General features: G+C 44.5%; 1 protein-coding gene across 2 annotated transcripts; it reads left to right on the top strand.

The window, feature by feature from the left end:
• HMGXB3 (HMG-box containing 3) lies at positions 1–19,274 on the top strand. 2 transcript variants are annotated; one of them, XM_061360092.1, is made up of 20 exons: positions 1–141; positions 795–945; positions 1,350–1,524; positions 1,972–2,535; positions 3,176–3,274; positions 4,767–4,898; positions 6,901–7,313; positions 7,658–7,833; positions 8,120–8,217; positions 8,776–8,874; positions 9,421–9,570; positions 10,728–11,029; positions 12,441–12,568; positions 13,081–13,212; positions 13,482–13,666; positions 14,267–14,486; positions 15,492–15,625; positions 16,024–16,140; positions 16,544–16,753; positions 17,274–19,274. In XM_061360092.1, the coding sequence occupies exons 2-20, from the start codon at positions 797–799 to the stop codon at positions 17,742–17,744; spliced, it is 3,954 nt and encodes a 1,317-aa protein (XP_061216076.1). In that variant the 5' UTR covers positions 1–141; positions 795–796; the 3' UTR covers positions 17,745–19,274. The 2 variants fall into 2 exon arrangements, with proteins under 2 accessions (XP_061216076.1, XP_061216074.1); XM_061360090.1 differs by lacking the exon at positions 1–141 and having other exon boundaries at positions 678–945.
• Positions 19,275–19,707: the final 433 nt, after the last annotated feature.

Here is a 19,707-nt window from a genome sequence, read left to right as displayed (position 1 = left end):
CCCGCACAGCCCATCTGAGCGCTCCTCTCCATGCGGCTGGCCCGTAGCTCCGGCGCTGCCTCCCCTGCGCCGCTGCGCCCCGGCTGGGATGTGACCACAGCTCGCTGCCTGTCCCACACCGCGCGTCCCCGGTGCTGCCCGGTGAGTGGCCGAGGCGATGGGGCTTTTTCTCGGGGGGCGCTTGGGGGGAAAGTTCGCCAGTGCTCTGCGGGCGCTGTGCGGGAGACAGGACCTGGCTTTAATGGGCTTGCCCAGGATTAGTGACTGCGTGAGGCCGAGGTCGGGTCAGGCGTGGGCTGCGCCTGAGCCCGGGTAGCTTTGCCCTTTACCTCCTGGGGCTTATCGTGTCTTCTCTGCCTCCCAGAGCCTCTGAGGCTGTGGCCATCATCGGTGTGAAGCCAGGAGCCTTAGAGATCTGGTGGCTTGAGAGGCTTCTGTGTTTATTCAGGCTCTGGCCTTACTTTTTGGGAGCATGGCCGTGGTACCTTGTACCTGCTTCCTGGGCGTGAGGCTCCTTCTGGATTGTCATACTCGACTGTGAGGTTCCTGGGGAACTGCAGCTTTGGAGTACAGATGCAGTGTGCCTGCACTGAACAGACGGGATTGAGGTTGTAGTAATAAAAGTGTTTTCTTCTAAAAACTGATAATAGCTAACGCGTACTAACCTTAGTTGATAACAGCCAAACTCACAGGCCATTGGTGCTGGCAGTTTACAAAGATGATCAAGAGTGGTCGTTGTTCTGAGAAATTTGGTGTAACTTGGCAAGTGCATAACGTAAAATACATGTTTTTAGCAATGGAGGCTCCGTATGATGGCACTGAAGTAACTGTCGTAATGGAGGAAATAGAGGGCACTTACACTTATGCATCATCACCAGTGCCATCTAAGAAGAAGAAGAAATACAAAAGCACTGGTGATCATGGAGAAAAAGCCAAAAAGCCTAGGTGAGTTCCTTGTGTCTTCATTCAGATCCTGTGTTCTGTGGGAGCAGTTTCTGGTGAGAATGAACTTTGCAGTATGCTTGGGACACTTCATAGTGTAACACATCATGTAGAAAACATTAGTTTGACAATCTGAGCCTACTCTGATATTATTGTCTTTAGAGGTGCTACCATTAATTGATCAAGAGTTTGTCTACCCCGGAATATTTGCCTTAGCCTCCTTGTCCCTACTTAAGAGATTTTCCCCAGAATATTAGTTTTCATTTGGTTAAAAACCACATTTACAAGTATAACTGAATGTAACATACTTGCCATTTGACCTTGAGACAAATATAAAAGTTGTAGATTTCTTTTACCAGAAGAATTTATGTTGAATGCCCTTACCATTGTGTCTGATTTAATTTCAGATCTGCTTACCTCCTCTACTATTATGATATTTACTTGAAAGTACAGCAAGAGCTCCCCCACCTCCCTCAATCTGAAATCAACAAAAAGATCAGTGAGAGCTGGAGGTTGCTCAGTGTGGCTGAAAAAAGCTATTACTTGGAGAAAGCCAAGTTAGAGAAAGAGGGATTGGACCCGGTAAGTCTGCTTCCTGGCAGCTCTTTGCTGCATAAAGAGAGGCACTTAACTGCTCACACAGTGCTGTGTGTTGAAGGATCATTTAACTGCAGATTCCAGTTTGTATTTCTGCTTAGGACAGCCTGTAAAGAAGCAGTGTGTGAGGCCCCTGTGTCTTGCTTTTGCTTTCTGTTCAGTAAGGGATAATGTCTTTAAATTCATGACAGATATGTCTTATATCTGCTGATGGGGATAGTTATTTTTGTGTTGTGTCATCAGGGTGACTGATGGTAAAGTGGATGGTAAGACCAGGGCTGAGAGGGATTCTGCCAGCTCTGTCATGGGGGAAATTCTCAGCAATCTACTTCAGGAAACGATTTAAACTTCAGGCTCTAAAATAGCAGATTGAGACCTGACTCTCTTTCCTTTCTCTTATTTATTTATTCTATACTCTGTTTTTGCCAACAGAATTCCAAGGTGTCCACTCTAGCTGCAGTAGTTCCAGACATTCCAGGTTTCCGTAAGATTCTTCCTCGCTCAGACTATATCATTATTCCCAAAACCACTCTTCACGAAGAGAAGAGCAGGCAGTCTCTGGAACTGTGTGTCACACAGGGTCAGGCAGCGTCCGAAGGCTTAAGAGCTTCCACAAACATCACCAGTGTCCCCCGTGATGCTGTGCAGAACATCCTTTCTGTGGACTCAAGCCATGCAGGCATTTCTCAGCAGTGTATCGCCATCGAAGGACTGGCAGAAGACACTGCTTCCTTCACCCAGCCAGATGCTCTGGAGGAAGCAGTTGCATCAGAAGTTCTCTCTCATTATGTTGGGCCTGTGACGGAGAAAGTGGTTGGAGATATCCTCTTGGATGAGGCTTCTCTGGAAATAGAAGGGCAACCATATCAGACAGCTCGGGTAGTTATTGAGGAGACTCTAGTTAACAACTCCACAGACATGTCCAATGGGAACATTGCTGTGGCCCGTCCTCAGGTGTCAGATGGTGTGTCTGTGGTGACCGTGGTGACTGGGAGGGTAAGTTTTAATAGCAAGAATCAGAATCCTGCCAGACTCTCACCTGAAATGCTCCAAATGCTGCTTAACAGATTTTACTTAAGATTTTTGGTAGCTGCAAGAGGCTTACGCTCAGTGGCGAAGGAGACAAGACCTTTTGTGACTCTGTGATTAGAGTCTCTGCTTGCAGATTGTGTCTGACATGTGCTGATATAATGTCTGTCTTCAGATGACTGCTTGAGGTTTTTTAATTTTTTCTTATAAAAATACTTGGGGTGGGTTCTACAGTTGAACAGATTTATTTTTTTTAACAGATTTTTAGGGAGGAGAAAATGTTACCTCTGCTCCTGATAGCTGTTTTTTGGTTGCAGAGAGGTAGAAGGGAGTAATTTTAAGTTGAGGTTTTAGGGATAGGTTATAGAAACCTTTATTTTGGTAAGAATTGGATTTGCTGATTCCAGTTTCAATCTGTGAAGAGTTTAGTAATTTCCAGAGTGAACCTGCTAAGGCCATTGCTTTTGAAATGATCCTCCTATTTTCTGCTTTCTGTTCTCATCAGTCCTTAAGACACATGTTCAATGGTACTGTTCATGAGAGGGTGGGACACAGATCACCATGTCTCTTGTTTTCTGGATTTATTTTCCCTTTGACTTCATTTCAGGATACTGAAGAGAGCAGCTCCTCCACACCAGCTACACAGTTCATTATGTTACCTTTGCCAGCTCATTCTGTTGTGGAGAACCCAGCATCCATTAAATTGGTAAGATTCAGAGTCTTGTGTGGTATTTTAAGGTATGGATATGTCACTATAGGTTTGTTGTAACTAGAGTAGGAAGGGTTTGATCATGGTCCAATTTGGAGACATTGTGTCACTTTATATCTTGTCCCTGGTTTTACGCATTGTGTGTGCTAATGGGGGTCTCTGAATTCTGAAGTGTCTTATAGGGCCTCTTTCTGCTGCCTTCTTTCTCAAGGAGCTCTTGGAAACAGTAGCTAATGCTATCACAACATGTCTGGACAATAGTACTTTGTGTTGCCCTTTCCAGGGTCTGTGTCCTCCACTTTGGATGTGTATTTGTCTTCCTAAAATGCCGATGTCCATCCCTTTAAGGGCAAGAATCTACTCTTGACAGGAAAACCTGAGCTCTCCAGTCTCGTGGGTGGCTGTTGCTTTGGCCATGTGAGAGGAGAGGAGCAGTCACATAAGGTTTTGAGAACTTACGTAAAAGGTTTTGTGGCCTGTTGTATTAGGAAGAATGCCATTATTTCTCTTCAGTCTAACACTGCAGCCACCTGTGTTTCTGTAGTCATTGTAGGGAGTTCATTGTACAGTCAGCACTGAGCTCCTTGGGTTGTATAAGCTAGCCTCAGATCCTGTTTTCCAGGCCCTCTATACTTCCAGCTGGTGAAAAACTGCAGATATTTATAGTGGCACATACCATCATATTCTTCCAGGTGTCTTGGGGAGACCACAAATACCTCAGGTGTTAGTTCCTGAGAAGCTTAAATTGTCTCATTTCTTTGACAGGAGCACTTGCATTTCTCAAGAAACCCCATACCTAGTTAGGGACCTACGGCACAGCAACTGCCTTGGGAGTGTTGAGTTCAGAACATCAAGTGTTGTGCTGACAGAAGCTGAAATGTGTTGATGCAGTTGTCCTGGCAAGGGTGACAGGTTCTGCTTTAGTTGTCTTTATAAACAGTGCCTGGTGCTGCTGCTGGTGTTACAGTAGTTCACAGCAAGTTACACTAAAGCACCAGGGAGGTGCTTGACCACTGCATTCAACAGTAAATCACCAATGAAAACTGCCTCTACATCATGAGTGCTTGGCTTCATGTCTTGTTGCTCCATTGACATGAGTCTATTAATCGCATCATGTGGACTGCTGTTCGAATCATTTTCTTACTCTCTTACTATGATCTACTCAGAACTGTTACATCACTGTAAATGCAAGGTTAAGAATCCTTATAGTAGGTTATACGCATTGCTCATCTCTGCTCTGCAATTTGAACTTAATTCTGGTAGCAGTGAAAACTTGTACAGACTGAGTGTTTACACTCAGAGTAGTTATGGTGCTGACTCACTCTGATCCAGCTGTGTGGTGGTTGATCAGTGAAAGGAATAATAGTGGAGTGCTGGTGATTTGCTGAATAACACTTTGTAAAGTGCTTATGAGGAAAAAGGGAGCGATGACCTCAGCTCTGTGGTTTTTTCAGCTCTGTAGAGAAATTCTTGACAACTCTCGTTTCAGACAACCACCTACACTCGAAGGGGACATGGAAATTGCACCAATCCTGGATGTTCCTTCACTTATGTCACCAGGCATAAGCCACCAAAATGCCCATTATGTGGGAATTTCCTGGGAGGAAAATGGATCCCAAAGGTAACTTTGCCTATCCTTCCCTGGCTTTTAGACAGAAAGTGCTGTCTTTGTGAATGTCTGGTATTTCTAGATGTATAGATCTAGCGCAGAAAGTCAGATAATGCCAGAAGCAATCCGTGTCCTTGTGTTCCGTAGGTCTTGTCACTGGAAGACATTGCGTGTTCTTCCTGCTGCAGCCCTAGCTAAGCTCAGGAACTTGGTTAAGCCATTTTTTTTTTTTTTTTTGGTAATTTCTCTACATTTGAAATTCTCCTACAAACTGAGGTTTTCTGTGGTCTTTCAATATTGTTTTCAACAGAAGGGAGGAACAGTTCTCAACTGTAGTAGGTATATGATCCTTTGGGAGCCAGCTAATAAAGTTGATCTAGTGGAAGCTGAAGTGCCTTTGGGTATTGTTGACTCATGGCCACGCATCTAATCATTCATGATGTTCTGACCTTTGGCTGGAAGTAAATCACCGGGTGTTGGTGGAGTTGTGAAGTTTGAGTGGAAAAGTCTTCCTCCACGTGGTACCTACTCTGCCCAAGTTGTTGGCATCTTTACTAGTTGTATATAGCAAAAACCACTTGCTCCAGAAACTTTGGCAATGTCATGGTACCTGGCCAGCTCTGAATAGATGTATGTTCTTCCTTAAGTCTCTGTCTGAAACAAGGCTACTCAAGCACAAGTTCAAGGATAGTCAGTGTGACATTTTGCATTGACATTTGGTGACTTTTTATGGATTTGTTCTGAAGCTTCCTTGTTTCATTTCCAGATCCATTAAACATTTAGGGGCAAGAACTTCTGTAGGCAGCTTACAAACTCTGTAGTGTCTGATCTGATGGCTGGAGTTCCTGCGTGGTAGGGCATGAATAGTGATGATGGTGTCTTAGCTTTTGTTCTGTAAACCTGCTGAAGTAGATGACTAACGGCAAAAATGTGTTTCTGACTAAATATGGCATGCCTACTCCTATTAAATCATGCATTGATTAGAGCTGAAAACTTTTCGAGGAGTTTTCCTGCTTTCAGTTTCATTTTACTCTTCTGGGTACACATTTGCATAAACAGTTCAACTTTTTCCTATGGTATCGTGCCTGGGAAAAACATGCACCAGCAGATTTTTTAACTGGCAATAACATCAGTAGAACTGAAACTAAATATGTACATACCATTCTGTTCCTTAGGAAAGGGCATAGGTTATAAGATGTCAAGGGCAGATTGGACTGGGGCTTTGGGTAACCTGGTCTAGTGGAAGGTGTTGGAACTAGATGATCTTTAAGGTCCCCTCCAAACAAACCATTCTAAGATTGATTCTGTGTCTGTTTTTAAGCACCTGGGTTATCCTTCTGAGTATGAACTCTGTAGAGAGCTTAGAATTAATGTGTTTATCATGCCAGAAGCTCTTGGTTCTATTTCTGATGTCTTTGCATACCGATTCAGTGTTACATTAAACCTTTCTTGGCCCCAGTACATGGGTTCTGTAGCCTTAGCCTTGAAGGCAACATTTTTCTTAAAGCCAGAAAACCTTCCTAGAGTAATTCTTGTTTCATGACTTGCTCAAATATATGGTTTTCTGAATGCACATATCAAAAGATAGGGAGATAGGAGTTCTCTGTCTCCCTCTGGTTTGTCAATCTTGTGAAAGGACAGACAGCATCAGAACTGAAGCTTTGAAAGGGGAGCGTAGGAGGTGGGCCCTTGTTACAGAGGGTGGTGGGTGAGTCTGTGATGTTGGTGCTAATGATGGTATTTGAGGGAGTTTAAGAAAGACTGGTACTTCACAATAAACAGTGTCTAAAAATAATACATGGAGGGCCAGGAGGCTAGGTAAAATGTTAACAGGGACTTGCTTTCGTAGGAGATGATGTCTTTCTGCTCTTGTACAACTTGCTGCTTAAATACTTAGGATTCTGTTGGTTTTATGGATCCAGCATTAAATAAGCCATGGCAAACTGGCATATGTGAAATGAACTTATCTGTTCAAGTGTAGAGCTCTGAAATAAAAGTATCTCTTTATTTCCAGGAAAAGCAACCAAAAAGCAAATCTGAGCCAAATTCAGGCACCTCTCTTAAAACTCCAGCAGCTAAAAGAGGTCAACAGTCAGTATTCACAGAGCCAGCAGCTGTGAGTGAAAGTACCTCCAAGTCTGCCCTGGAAAGCTCTGAAGCTGTCAGCCAGCTGCTGAATGCTGTGCCTGTTGGAGAGCAAATGCAGGAGCTGGAGTGGGAGGAAGTGATCGTCTCTGAGGCTCATGTTCTTGCAAACAACGTGCTTGCTGAAGACGGACTGAGTGCTGCTGGAATGGTGCTGAGTCAAGAGAGTCAACAGCAAGGAGAGTCTTCCACAGAGCAGGCAGAGAAAGATAGTGTAGGGATGGGGATGCCACTATCTTCTGAGGTGACAAGTCCAAATGTCTCTGCAAAAAAGCCAGTGGGGTGAGTCAGTTTTCCATGTTATGGGAACATATGATGTATTTTGTGTGCTGATGGGACTAACCCAAGAAATTGAAAGCGGTTGGCAGTGCTTCCTGTAAGACCTGTTCTGTTTGTGGTCTGTTTTGTGCTAGTTCTGGATTGTTCCTTTGTGATTTTGTTTATCAGGGCTAATATTTCTTAAGTGACAAACTGTGGTCACAGGGCAGATATATCCTTGGTGCTGCTTCTCCTTTCACAATAGCTGTGATTATTGTGCTAATAAAGGACAGCTCAAGAAAGAGAAGAAAATTGAGGTTGAGGGGGAATTGATGGAATTTTTTACCAGTTCTGGTCTCCTTTTTCAGAATTGATGCTCCAAATCCTACACACAAAGGACAAGAAGTGAAGAGTAAACCAAGACCGAAGCCCTCCTTGCTGGCTGCAGCAAGACCCATGCGAGCCATTCTGCCTGCACCAGCCAGTGTGGGGAGAGAAGCCAGCACTGAACAGTCGAGCAACAGACAGGCTTTTGGGAATGCTGGTAAGAGCTGTATTCTCTGGAATGCTTTGGGAGCAGTTGTCTGTCTTCACCACATTGAAGTGCTCTCTCTCACATAATAAGACAGGTCTGAAGGGAGATAGTGACCTATGCTAGAGAAAAGCGCTCTCTGAGTGTGCAGTAAATGGGCCATGAGACACCTGCTTGGGTCATTCCAAGTTCAGAGGAAAAAATCTCACATGACTATGATGGCATTTAGCAAAGATATTGAATGAAACAGGTCCTGTTTTCTCATATCTAACCTGCTGCATCCCTTTTCTCTTTCAAGACAAGCATTCTCCTGTGAGAACATCAGGCTTGAAGCCCAGTACACTGAAACAATTGGGCCAGTCAATTCTGCAGCTACCCAGTGCCGAGGAGCGAAAGGTACCTATAGTTTATTCTTCAAATGCATATTATTTTGCTGTTTGTTTCTGTGTGTTTTGTTGGTTTTCTTTTACAGATGATATAACTTGAGTGATGAGAAATAGAATATAAAAACGTAGCAGTCTTATGATAAGATCTATGACTGACAGCTTTTATGATACAGCTCAAAAGCAGCATGAATGTGAGATGGCTGCATATAGAAGTGAACTGAGAAATGCTGTTGGATACTCCTTCTGTTGACTGCATTGAGAAACTCCCAGTTACTTCCAGAAGATGTTTTGAGGATCTGCTACTGCTTTGATAATTTGACATGCAATACTGAGTGTAGAGTCTTTCACCTGTGAAATGTGAGAGAGTATGCCAAGATGCTGGAATACTTCTGTGTGAATTGTAATGCCTTAGTATGCAAAACAGTGTGTTGTAGTCCTCTGATATTAAATGGACATCAACTGACTTACTGTGAAGTGAAAAATGCTAATAGGTATTGCTTACAGGATGTATGTATTCAGAAGTAGGTATCTGATGGGTGTTTGGTTTTTTTCTGCTTTCAATCTCTAGCCCCACAGTGCTTTGACCAGCAGGGCATCTCAGGTTGAAGTAGTGGAGGTCAAACCAGACATATTCCCTTCCTACAAGTACAGCTGCACTGTAACTTTGGTGAGCATTTTTCAGATGGTCTGACTTGTGCTGCAGGGAATGTCATCTCTGGGATAGGCTGTTCTGTGACTTTCCTTTACTGACTTGCAGAAATGTCTCTGCTATTTAATGTGAGACAGTCTGTACTTTATCATCTGTTGACCTAATCCAGGGTGACTGCATACTGTTCAGTCTTATTAAGTACTAGATTTTCCTTCATGTCCTGGTGTAATCCCCACCCCTCCTTGAGTTCAGCAGGGAAGATCAGTGTTTTCTGAATGAATTCAATGTGCGAGTGTTTATGGTCTCTGGAACTGGCTGTAAAGTGTTTGAATGCCAGTTAAAAGTATTCTGTGCAAAGTGACAGGGCCTGTTAGACCTTTAAAAGGGGCATCGTAAAGTGGGGGAAAAGCATGATATTCAAGCAGACTTTTATAGCATCTTGTTGGCATAGAATCACAAAAATATTTGAGTTGGAAAGGACCTTTGAGATCTTCAAGTCCAACTGTTAAAAGTCTAAGATGGCTAAAAGTCAAGTTCAGTAAATGCTTTTTTTGTGTCATTCAGGATTTGGGATTAGCAACGTCACGTGGCAGAGGGAAATGCAAGAACCCCTCTTGTAGTTATGTGTATACAAACAGGCACAAGCCACGCATCTGTCCAAGCTGTGGATACAATCTTGCCAAAGACAGAGCTGAGAAAACAGCAAAATCCCTGGTAAGGTTCAGAATAACTTGTATTCTCAAAAGGCTGCTGTGGGGTGGGCAGGAAAGTACCTTAGTTTGCTAGTGCCCATGGGAACATCTTACTGGTTTTTTTTTTCATTATTGTAAGCTTTTGTAACAATAATGTCCTGTTGAAAACACTCCTGATGTTACTGTCCAACTCCTTCAGTATTGGTTTTTCAGGCTGAGAATGAGCCTGAGAGCACTCAGTTCTACCACTGGATGTCTCCATAGCTTAAAAATGCTTATAACGTGTCAGTATGTGCTGGGGAAATTACCCCTAAAGTCACATTTGTTGTGTCAGCTTTGCTGAACTTCTACTTCATCAAGAAACTCCCAAGTATGCTCCGTTAGTGACCAGTTTGTGGCTGATGTCAGTTAAGTTAGTACATCTTCTATTAGAGCTTCCTATTTTTAAGGGCTTGTAGTGCAGCTTTACTTCCAGCCTAAATTTATTTCAGGGTGTACTATTTGTTTCTTGTTATAGAAAGGTGGTTTTCATCTGTCTGCTATTCTACATGTATGTAAATCATAAATTCTGGGGTTGGTTTGTTTGGGGAGCTTTTGCATTCAAAGTTTCAGAGGTTGGCTTTTCTCATACAGAATTGCTTTATAAAAAAGAGGAGAAAAAGGAGGTGTCCTGTTCTTAGCTGAAATGCCCACTCAGCACATAGACAGGCTACATTTCAGTCTCTGTGGTAATATGACTCTTCCACTTTTTTATTTTGAAGAACATAACTATGTAATGTTTTTGAAGAAAATAAACTGAAATGGCCTGTGTGAAACTCAAGTGTAAGCAGCTGTGTCAGGAACAGCAGTGCCCTTAGCTCAGCTTGCATTTTGAGAGGCATGTGCCTCCTCTCTTCCTCATTTAGTTTGTTTTCTTATTTTCTGGTTCTAGATGTGTTTTAACGTTCCTTTCACACGGTTGTCCTCACCCTCTTGATCCTCAGTCCAAATGCTCCAGTTTAATGACAAATCTGATGGTCTTAGCAGTATTATAGGAGCTCCTGAAAGACAGAGCTCTGTAATTAAGTCAGGTCTGCTGGGTGAAGAGATTACTGTGTTTCTCCTACCTTTTTTGACTTTGAGCTTCTTAACGTTTCATCCCATGCCTGCCTAGTTGAACATGTTTCGCTTGCTTTTTAGGAGGTGAGTCCAGGTCAGTCTGATGTGCTGAACACCAGTGAACCCTTAACCCCCTCCCAGAAAGAGATCCAGCGTCAGTCCACCTTGCAGTTGCTGCGCAAGGTAATGCAGATCCCAGAGAATGAATCGGAGCTGGCAGAGGTCTTCACGCTCATCCAGGAACTCAACAGCTCACGGCTCATCCTGTCCAACGTGAGTGAGGAGACAGTCACCATAGAGCAGACCTCCTGGTCAAACTACTATGAGTCTCCATCTGCGCAGTGCCTCCTCTGTAACAGCCCATTGTTCAAAGGGGGACAGAAGTAAGATTCTGTTTTAGACTTGTGACTCTTTCAACCTCGTGCTGATACTCTGTTAAAGCGTGCCTGAAATAGTATTTGCTGTAGCCCTGGTACTGAAGTGGATATAAGTGGCACTAAGCTAGATGTGTGTGGAAAGGGTTTAGGGATAAACTGTTTCTCCTGTGCAGTGTAGTTTGTTGTAGTTGCCATTTCTATACAATGGGAGAGCTTGATCAAAAGTGACTGCTAAGTCTAGATCTATTTTTTTTCTATCTTGAAACAAAGTCTTTTCATTAGTCATCCCTTTTTTGTTTTACACTCTGATGTTTTGAGCCTGACAGATGCAAACTTGTGGGATATGCATTATGTGATTTCCCTTTTCTCTCTCTTCCTGATCTGAATATTTCCTGTGTGATCTTTTTGCTTACGTTGTTTTCATTCTTTTCATGGCTTAGCATGGGCTTGAGGGAATCCTTTTTTGAACAGATATCCAAATTGAAACCTGAAATACTTTCAGAAGCTACCGGTATGTAGGCTGGATTACCTTAAGTAGGTTTCTGTGAAATCCTGTAGGATATCTCCTTACCGAGTTTGCCAAACATCCTTTTGTTGTCAAAAGCATGAGCTGAAATGTTTCCCGCAGCAAAATGTTGGGTATTTTACTGTTGTGTTTCTTTCTTCAATGAAAAAGATTTTCTTAATAACCAGTTGTGTGTTTCCCCTTTGGTCAGGTTAGTACTAACTGAGATTTTTTTTCCAGTAGAGGTACGTTTTATACTCAGTAATTTTTGCAGAACAGTGCTATCCTGCCCCTTGTCCCTCGCCTCATGACGACTTAACCTGTGCTTTGTAAATCCTTGCCTCCATGCTGGGCTGCTTTGCAGTGGGACTCTCATATGTGTCTGTGTAGCCTCTAATTAAACCCCTGCCAGTGGGAGGGAGCTAGCTTTCACTTTGATTCTTAGTTTCTCAGCTGTATTTCTGGCATTAGGGCAAAACTGGCATTTTTCTATCTGAACTTCCTCCTCAGCAGCTGTACTGCAGAGGAGCAGCCTTTCTCAATCTCTGTGCGGGGACAGAGCAGGGAGAATGTGTTACTAACCACCACTTGTACCACAGCAATAGGGCTGACACTTCTTCCAGGGCAGGTGGGGATGTAGATTTTCTCCAACTCTCCAATACTATGTGCCTGATGTATGGAGCTGGAGAGATGTTTTAGTGCTGTTAAAGGAATGTGAGTGGTGAGCAGTGACATGACTCTGCCAGGGGGATCATTTTAATGTAGTTATTTCTTTTTCTGGTGTGAAATGATGTGAACTGCCTTAGACTGACTTACTAATGAACTCCTCGCCTCTAGACCATCCAAAGTTACTGCAGGACTGGACTAAAACCCCTTTTGGCTTGACTTTCAGTTGCCTTTTGTCTGTTACAGCTCCCTTGCTGGTCCTCAGGAGTGCTGGCTGCTGACAGCTAATAGATTACAGGTGGTTACAGCTCAGGTCAAAGTGTGCTTGAACCTGCAGTGTTTGGCTCTCCATAGCTTCAGTGATATTTACACAGGTAGGAAAAATGTCAGCGTACCAACTTACAAAAAAGCGTTTTCCCTTTCCCAGTGAATTATTTTTGACTTGCACTATTCTTGTGCAAGTAAATCTGTATTTCTGAGGGAAAGCACGTATGAATGCTTTGAGGAAGACTGTGCCTTGCTTTGCTGTGTGAGTGGTAAATGTGTTCTGCAAGACAACCCCTGAGATGAGTCAAAAACATCTCTGCAGGGAGCTGTTTCTCAGTGTTGGCTGGTGAGGCTCGAGTGGCAGTCAGTGTGGGCCTCCTGCAATGCAGTGTGGAGCTGAGGAGATGGATTGGCTGCTGTTCCTTGTAGCTTTTTAAATGTAAATGCATGAAGTCTGAGATGAGCTAACCTGCACAGGGAACAGTCCCAGAAGCACTGTCCACATGATCCCGTTATCCTCTGAACCATATTTGTATGTTACATATCAGAAGGAATATATTTCTTTGTGAGGAAGATGTGGAACGCTATGGACAATAAGTGTTTTGTGTTTTAACTGCAGGCCTTTTCAATGTGGGTAACAAGTTGTTAGTGAGCTTGGATCTTCTGTTTGCAATCCGAAACCACATTAAACTTGGAGAGGATCCCAGAGTGGCTGTTGGCAATATCCTTGACTCTGTTCAGGAGCAAACTGGTGGGTTTTCCTTCTTGGGTTTCTTTTTTTTTTCTTATTGTAACAAACCAAACTGACCTCCTGATGATTGTTAGGTTGCAAAAAGGCAAATTTTGGTGTGGTATGTTTCTGTTAAATCATTTCCTAAACCAGGCAACATCTTGATGACCAGTTCTTCGTAATAGCTCTCTGGAGAGCAGCTTTGTTTTTAACTCTGCATAGGAGAGTTCTAGCACCTCTCCACTGACTGTAGGAAGTGAAAGCTCTAATAGTGCATGTTCTCTTTTCAGAAAAAACTCTGAGCCCTGATGAGCAGGCTCAGCTCCAGGAACTGCTGTGCAATGGCTACTGGGCCTTTGAATGCCTGACAGTCCGGGATTACAATGATATGATCTGTGGAATCTGTGGCATAACCCCCAAGGTGGAAATAGCCCAGAGGAATGTGGAAAATGTCCTGGCACTGAAAAACATAGAGGTGGGCTTCTCACAACCTTCAGATCCTGTTTGTGTTCAAAGCAGATCGTAATGATTTTTGCTGACTCTGGTCTTTCTGATGCACAATAATTACATTATACATTTGTGAGCAGTTTTTTGCTGATGCCTAGTAAGAGGATGTGGCTGGAGTGGTGATGCCTGTGCTTCCTCTTGGAGGCATTGGTGTATGGTTTGGGGAAAACGAGATCCTCTGCCTCTGGACCACAGCTTTTGTCCAGTAGCCTTGCAGAGTTAGGAACCTTGGATGAAGGCTGCTGAACTTGGCCTTCACTTGTGACGTGAAAGCGTTCTGTTTTTTCTCCAACAGCAGTTTCCTTGAGGTGTTGTCCTCTCTAATGGGGAGAAAAGCCCCACTTGTCTTATGCAGCATGTCTGCCTTTGATGTCAAATAAATGGTTTTGACTCTCACCCAAGGAAAAGTGATGGTGGGGAACTCTAGCAGTCTGAAGCCATCATGTTGTATTTGGCTTGAGACCTCTTCTGGGGAGTCCTTGTACCTTGAGTGAGGCTGTCTCACTCAAAACTGTCAGTTGAGCTAAGGCTATTTGTATTTGACTAGTGTATTTCTTGCTCTTTCTAGTTTACTTGGCCAGAATTCCTGTCATCAAGTGAAGTGAATGTAGAAGACTTCTGGTCCACAATGGAGACAGAGGTGATTGAGCAGGTGGCTTTTCCTTCTAGCATCCCCATCACAAAGTTTGATGCTTCTATTGTTGCTCCTTTCTTCCCTCCACTGATGAGAGGAGCGGTGGTGATCAATACTGAAAAGGACAAGAACCTGGATGCACAGCCAGTGCCAGGTAACTGCTGAGGTTGTGCTTATTAAGGGAGTGCTTTATGTGGTGGTGGTGACTTCTGGTGATCTTTAGAGTTGAGAACTGACGATTGCAATTATGTCTGCTGAGAGAAGGCAAGCATGCTGGGGTAAGTAAGCTTAAGCTTTCCTGGGCAGGCCAAAGCTCGAATACACTGATGTGCTCTGATGCGTCTGAGGCTGCACCCCAAATGATATACAGTCTGATTGCAGAGGGATGCATGCACAACTTGAATGCCAGTCAGTGTTTGTTTCCTGTTAGACTGATACTTGGACTGTGACAGCTGCAGGCAGTGCAGCTCAATATCATGATTTCAGTAAAGGGTGAATAGGTTTTTATAGACCTTAAAGAGTCTAGGAGGTGGGTGTGCTAGTCCTGATCAATGTTGTCGATATTCAGTATATGCAGGTCATTGATGGCAAGTAACATGAGAGGAGTAAGCTCAGATGTATGAGAGCTGAATTTAGTTAGCACCCAGTTCCTTTAACAGTTTAGGCATTAGGTATAAGAAGGAAAGCTGGCTTTGCAACCTTGACAAGTGTATGAGTTGGCTTTGCAGATAGGGCTGCAGCTGTTTTAATGCTGCAAAAGAGTTACATGGGCTTTCCTGGAAATGGAGCTCCAGAGGAAGAACCAGGGAGATGTGAAGGGCAAGCATGGAGCTGCTCAGTCTGAAGGCTGCAGTCACATTTCTCTGCACTCTCCAGTCACTTGTTTATCCTCATGTCAGTCCAGCAGTAATTTAAAGATTACAAACGACAGGATAGAGAAGTGCTCCTGGAGTCTGCAGCTCTGCTGAGCTCAGTCTGGTGACCTCATTAACGGAGGGTTCGAGAGAAGTGTGGGCTGTGACATGCTTTGAGCTATTCATGGGTTTCTCTTGCTGACAGTTGGTTGTGCAGTCTCTGCTTCTGTAGTCTTTGGAATACATTATTTGGGTGACTTTCCTTCCTGAGAATGAATGCTGAGACTTGTTTCCTGCCTTTGCAGGTAATGGGAGTGCCTTGGTGAGGCTCCTTCAGGAAGAAATCCTCAGGCTTGAGCTGTTAAGCTCTTACAGTGAAGAAGAGCTGCAGAGCTTTCTGACACAGTGCAGCATCCCCTGGGAGCCTTCAGATACAAAGGTAATGGCTTGTTTGCCCACATACTCCACAGGAGTGGAGCTGTTCTTCACTCTTTCCCTCATTCACACTTGCCATCCTAGTTAATTAACTTCTCATCTGACTGCACTGAGGGCAGGGGTGGGGTAGAAGTGAGTGCCTACACATTATAGGATAATTTACACATGGTGAAATAAATTGAACCTTTGTGGGCTAGAAGAAAGGAAGCCTGTAATTACCTTGTCACAGGCTCAGCATCATGCAAGTGCTTGTCATCCTCACAGTGCTGAGTGTGGGACTAGGAAGTTACTGGATGAAGTGCAGATCAGGATTTGGGAGACCTTGCCTGCAGGCTTCTACCCCTGCAGGAGTCCATTAATTTTAACCACATCCAGACTTTTTCTGGGGCCTGTCTTTTCTAGGACCAGCTCTGCTACTCCCTCCTGGCTCTCTATGAGTTTGTACAGAATGGAACAAGTAGTGCACGAGGCTCTGGTAATCACACAGGAGGGAAAATCTACAAAGTGTGTCCACATCAGGTAAGGAGGGCTGGAGTTGCAATGTTTTTTCTTGCCTTGCTATATTCAGTGTGGAACTCCCTCATTAAATAAAAGCAATGGAGTAGGTGCCTCTGAGCCTCTGGAATGAAACACACTGCCTTGGGGCTCAGAATATGACCATTCCTGGAGGGATTTTAGTATCAGCTAGTGATCTGAAGCCTGGTTTTGATGTTGCTCCTGATGTGTAGCTGAAAATTACCTCTTCTTGAACAAGATAAAGTTGAATGTGTATGAGGAGGAAACAGAATATATTTAGAGACAGTAACTGGCTAGTTACTGTATTTTCTGGAATACCTGAAAGGAAGCTTCATAATTTAAGACTATATTTTTCCCATAAGTTTTCAGTTTTAGTGTGTTGTTTGGTGTTAATCCTTCTTTCCAGGTTGTGTGTGGCTCCAAGTACATAGTAAGAGGAGAAAATGCCCGGGATCACGTGGACTTGTTGGTTTCCTCACGTCACTGGCCTCCAGTGTATGTTGTTGATACAGCGTCTTCAGTGGCACTGTGTGCAGATGTCTGCTGTTCTGGCCTGACTGCCCAGATGTGGGGGAAGAACCAGGGCTGCTTCTCTGACCCCATGGATCCTCCAACGGTTAGTTATGTTCGCTTTGCACTCTGCTGTGCTAATCCCATATGGAAAAGTTTGAAGTGAGATTTAAGTAACTTTAAAAAGGTATGTGTAACATGTGTTGTGCCTCAAGATAATTTGGCCAAGCTCACAGCTTCTGAGCACAGTGGAAAGTGTTATCTGTCGGTTGGGGTGTTACATTAAGTTCATGCTTCTTAATAGGAAGAGCAGTTCAAATCCTGAAATTCTGAGTATGTCACTTTGACACAACAACTCACTTCTCTCAAACTACTGCTGTTGCTTGAAAAATGGGAGAAGAAGAGGGTTGCTAATGCGTTGGGGTTATCTCTAAGGGCATATGAGTGAGGGGGGGTGCATACAGGACCACCTTTACAGTGTTTAGTGGAAGCCTGAATCAATTGGCCCTCCCTCTGCCCTCAGTCATAGTGCTGGTTGGAGTTCCACCAAGTGCTGGTCTTGTCTTGCTCTTCTCAGCTGGGGGGAAATTGCTTTTTGTTCTACCCGGTGCATGTCTCTCTTGCAGTACGTGTCCTGCCCTGAACTGCTGGACCAGCACTACAGTGTGGACATGACTGTGGCTGAGCACTCTGTGCAGCACCCAATCACCAAGTCAGCAGCACGCCGAATTGTTCACACGGGTTTGGAGCAGAACAGCTCCCGAGACCCAACGGCTCAGCACCACTGCATGTCCCTGTGCCGGGAACTGGAGCCATACAGTGCCATCATCGCTGCTATCAACGACAGCAAAACCAGCAATGTCCGCCAAAAGCCCATCACCTTTGAGAATGCCACACACTATTACCTCTACAACCGCCTCATGGACTTCCTCACCAGCAGGGAAATTGTCAATCGGCAGATCCAGGAGATCGTGCAGAGCTGCCAGCCTGGGGAGGTGGTGATTCGCGATGCTCTGTACCGGCTCGGGGTGGCCCAGATTAAAACAGAAACAGAAGAGGATGAGGAGGGGAAGCAGGAGGATGATAGAGGTTGCTGAGTAACAAACCAGCCTGCCTCTGGTCTTAGAGATGGGTGGGCTTGGCCAGCTTCTGCAAGCTGTCTGGCTTGGGTTTACTTTTACAGGTTGGAGATGTGATGCTGGTGGCTTTGACTGCTGTTAATGACCAAAGAGCTGTGTGCTTCCATAGTGTCATCATAGCTGCTGTGAGCATGGGTTCATCACCCCCTTGACGAAGGCTGCAGCTGCCTCCTGAGGTGTGTGATGGACCCACTGTGCAAAACATCACCCTTCCTGCAGCAGGCAAGTGGAGAGGGCAGAGGCCTTCCTGGGAGCCGGGAGTATCAAGCACACAGGGATTTTAATTCTGAATCTTGCTTCCTGACTTCTTTGTGCATATTGGTGGCAGGTTTGGGGTGTGGGAGCAGCATGAGTGGCAGAGAGCAAAGATTTCCTCCAAAATGGTCTAAACAGATTAATTTAGGACACAAGACTCCTGCTTGGAAATCTTGCAGAGGTCTCATATGCATTGGTTGCAAGGAGTTTTTAGTTGAGGAGGAGCCATGCAGCCTTAACTGGCTGTATCTGGGCAGCAGTCCTGGGTCCAGGGTTGTGAGTGCTCCAGCTGCAGAAAGTTGCTAGAATTGTTTGTCCTTTCAGTAAGCACCTAATAGTGTAGAAGCTGAAACATACAGTCAGTGGGAAGTGTTCTGTATGTTAAAGTCAGAATTAACTGGGTGAGCCCCAGGGGAGCCCAGCTCGTTGGTGGGCAGTATGAGCATGATGTGAGGAGGTGGCTGTGGAAAGGAGGACACTCAATTTCTGTGCTGCTGTCCTGGACAGTTTTCTTCAGCAGTTTCATTCTGTTCAAGGACTTGCCTTTCTGTTGTCATGCCCTTAGAGCAGGATCACAAAACATGTCTGTGGAGCCAAGGAGGAAGGATGAATGCAGTGTGAGCAGGGGCAAGCAGGGTTCTGTCTTCCACCCTCAGGGGAAATACTAGCAGAGCTGCATCCGCACAGTCTTAGTGATCTATTAGGTGTCACATTGTTCCTGCCCCTGTCCATACAGTGCTGTGGGGGTTAGAGCAGCCTCTTGCTGCCCAGGTTGCTTTATCAGCTCCTTGAGAAGAGTCAGGCTGAGACCTCTGCCTCTGCAGCATGGCTGGAGAACACTGTGGGCTGCAGCTGTAAAGTTACATGTGTTTTTTGCTGCCCTCTCCCTTTTGCTGTTGATGAAGGTGAAGGTGGGTGGATGGGTGCTGTGACCCACACAGAAGAGAAACGAAAAGCTGGACTGCTGAAGTTGCCATCCAGGGAGTTTATTTTGCCTGAGTGAGCAGTGGGGAAGAGTCAGAGGCTTGTGGTGTGGTTGAAAACTCCCTTCTGTGAAGGGGAACCTATTGAATACCATACTGTTAAAGTAAATGTATTAAGTCTGAGCAAATGCAGTATATGGCTTGGGGGTTTTCTGTTAAGAACATTAACTTATTATTAAGAGACATAGTGACTTTTTCAGTCAGTGATAAGATTTAATAAATTATCTCCAATTTTGGGGGTGAAACTGTGGCTGAGTAACTTGGTTTTTGTGTACAAGACTTGGAGAGCTGCAGTGGGAAAGTGCACAAACACTGTCTGCACATACATCATGACTCTGCTCTGCACTGCCAGAGTGGTGAGGAAAAGCTTGGTGTTCTAGAGGAGCAGCTTGAGACATGGCTTGGGCCACTTCACCAGAGTGTCAGGTAAAATTATCCTGCTAAATAGAGCTGAGGGACAGTTCTTACAAGCTCTTTTGCAGATGGTCAACTCCCCTGTTCTTGTTCTGCCTTGCCTTTCCCAGGGCAGCCCCTGAGGTGACTTTCAGAGGAGGTCTGCAGCACATTACAGACAGTAGTTTCTCTTCAGGATGTCTTTAATAGCCTGCGTAGGAGCTCCTGCTGCATCTAAGCAATTGCTATAGGAGGTTCTGCTGCAGTAACCCGAGTCTCTGCTCACCAGG

This window comes from Neopsephotus bourkii, unplaced genomic scaffold (genome assembly GCF_033783945.1).
Source record: "Neopsephotus bourkii isolate Nb327-2 ecotype Australia unplaced genomic scaffold, CSIRO-AGI_Nbou_v1 NB_1016, whole genome shotgun sequence".
NCBI lineage: Eukaryota > Metazoa > Chordata > Aves > Psittaciformes > Psittacidae > Neopsephotus > Neopsephotus bourkii.
Note: the sequence above shows the minus strand (reverse complement) of the source record. Positions and strands in the feature narration are given on the sequence as shown.

What these genes read in the sequence shown, in the direction of transcription:
- HMGXB3 (XM_061360090.1), top strand. Translation starts at nt 719, where the DNA reads ATGATCAAGAGTGGTCGTTGTTCTGAGAAATTTGGTGTAACTTGGCAA. An exon ending in ACAGCTGCACTGTAACTTTG is followed by an intron (nt 8,875 to 9,420) that starts GTGAGCATTTTT and finishes TGTGTCATTCAG; the next exon opens with GATTTGGGATTAGCAACGTC. An exon ending in AGAAAACAGCAAAATCCCTG is followed by an intron (nt 9,571 to 10,727) that starts GTAAGGTTCAGA and finishes CTTGCTTTTTAG; the next exon opens with GAGGTGAGTCCAGGTCAGTC.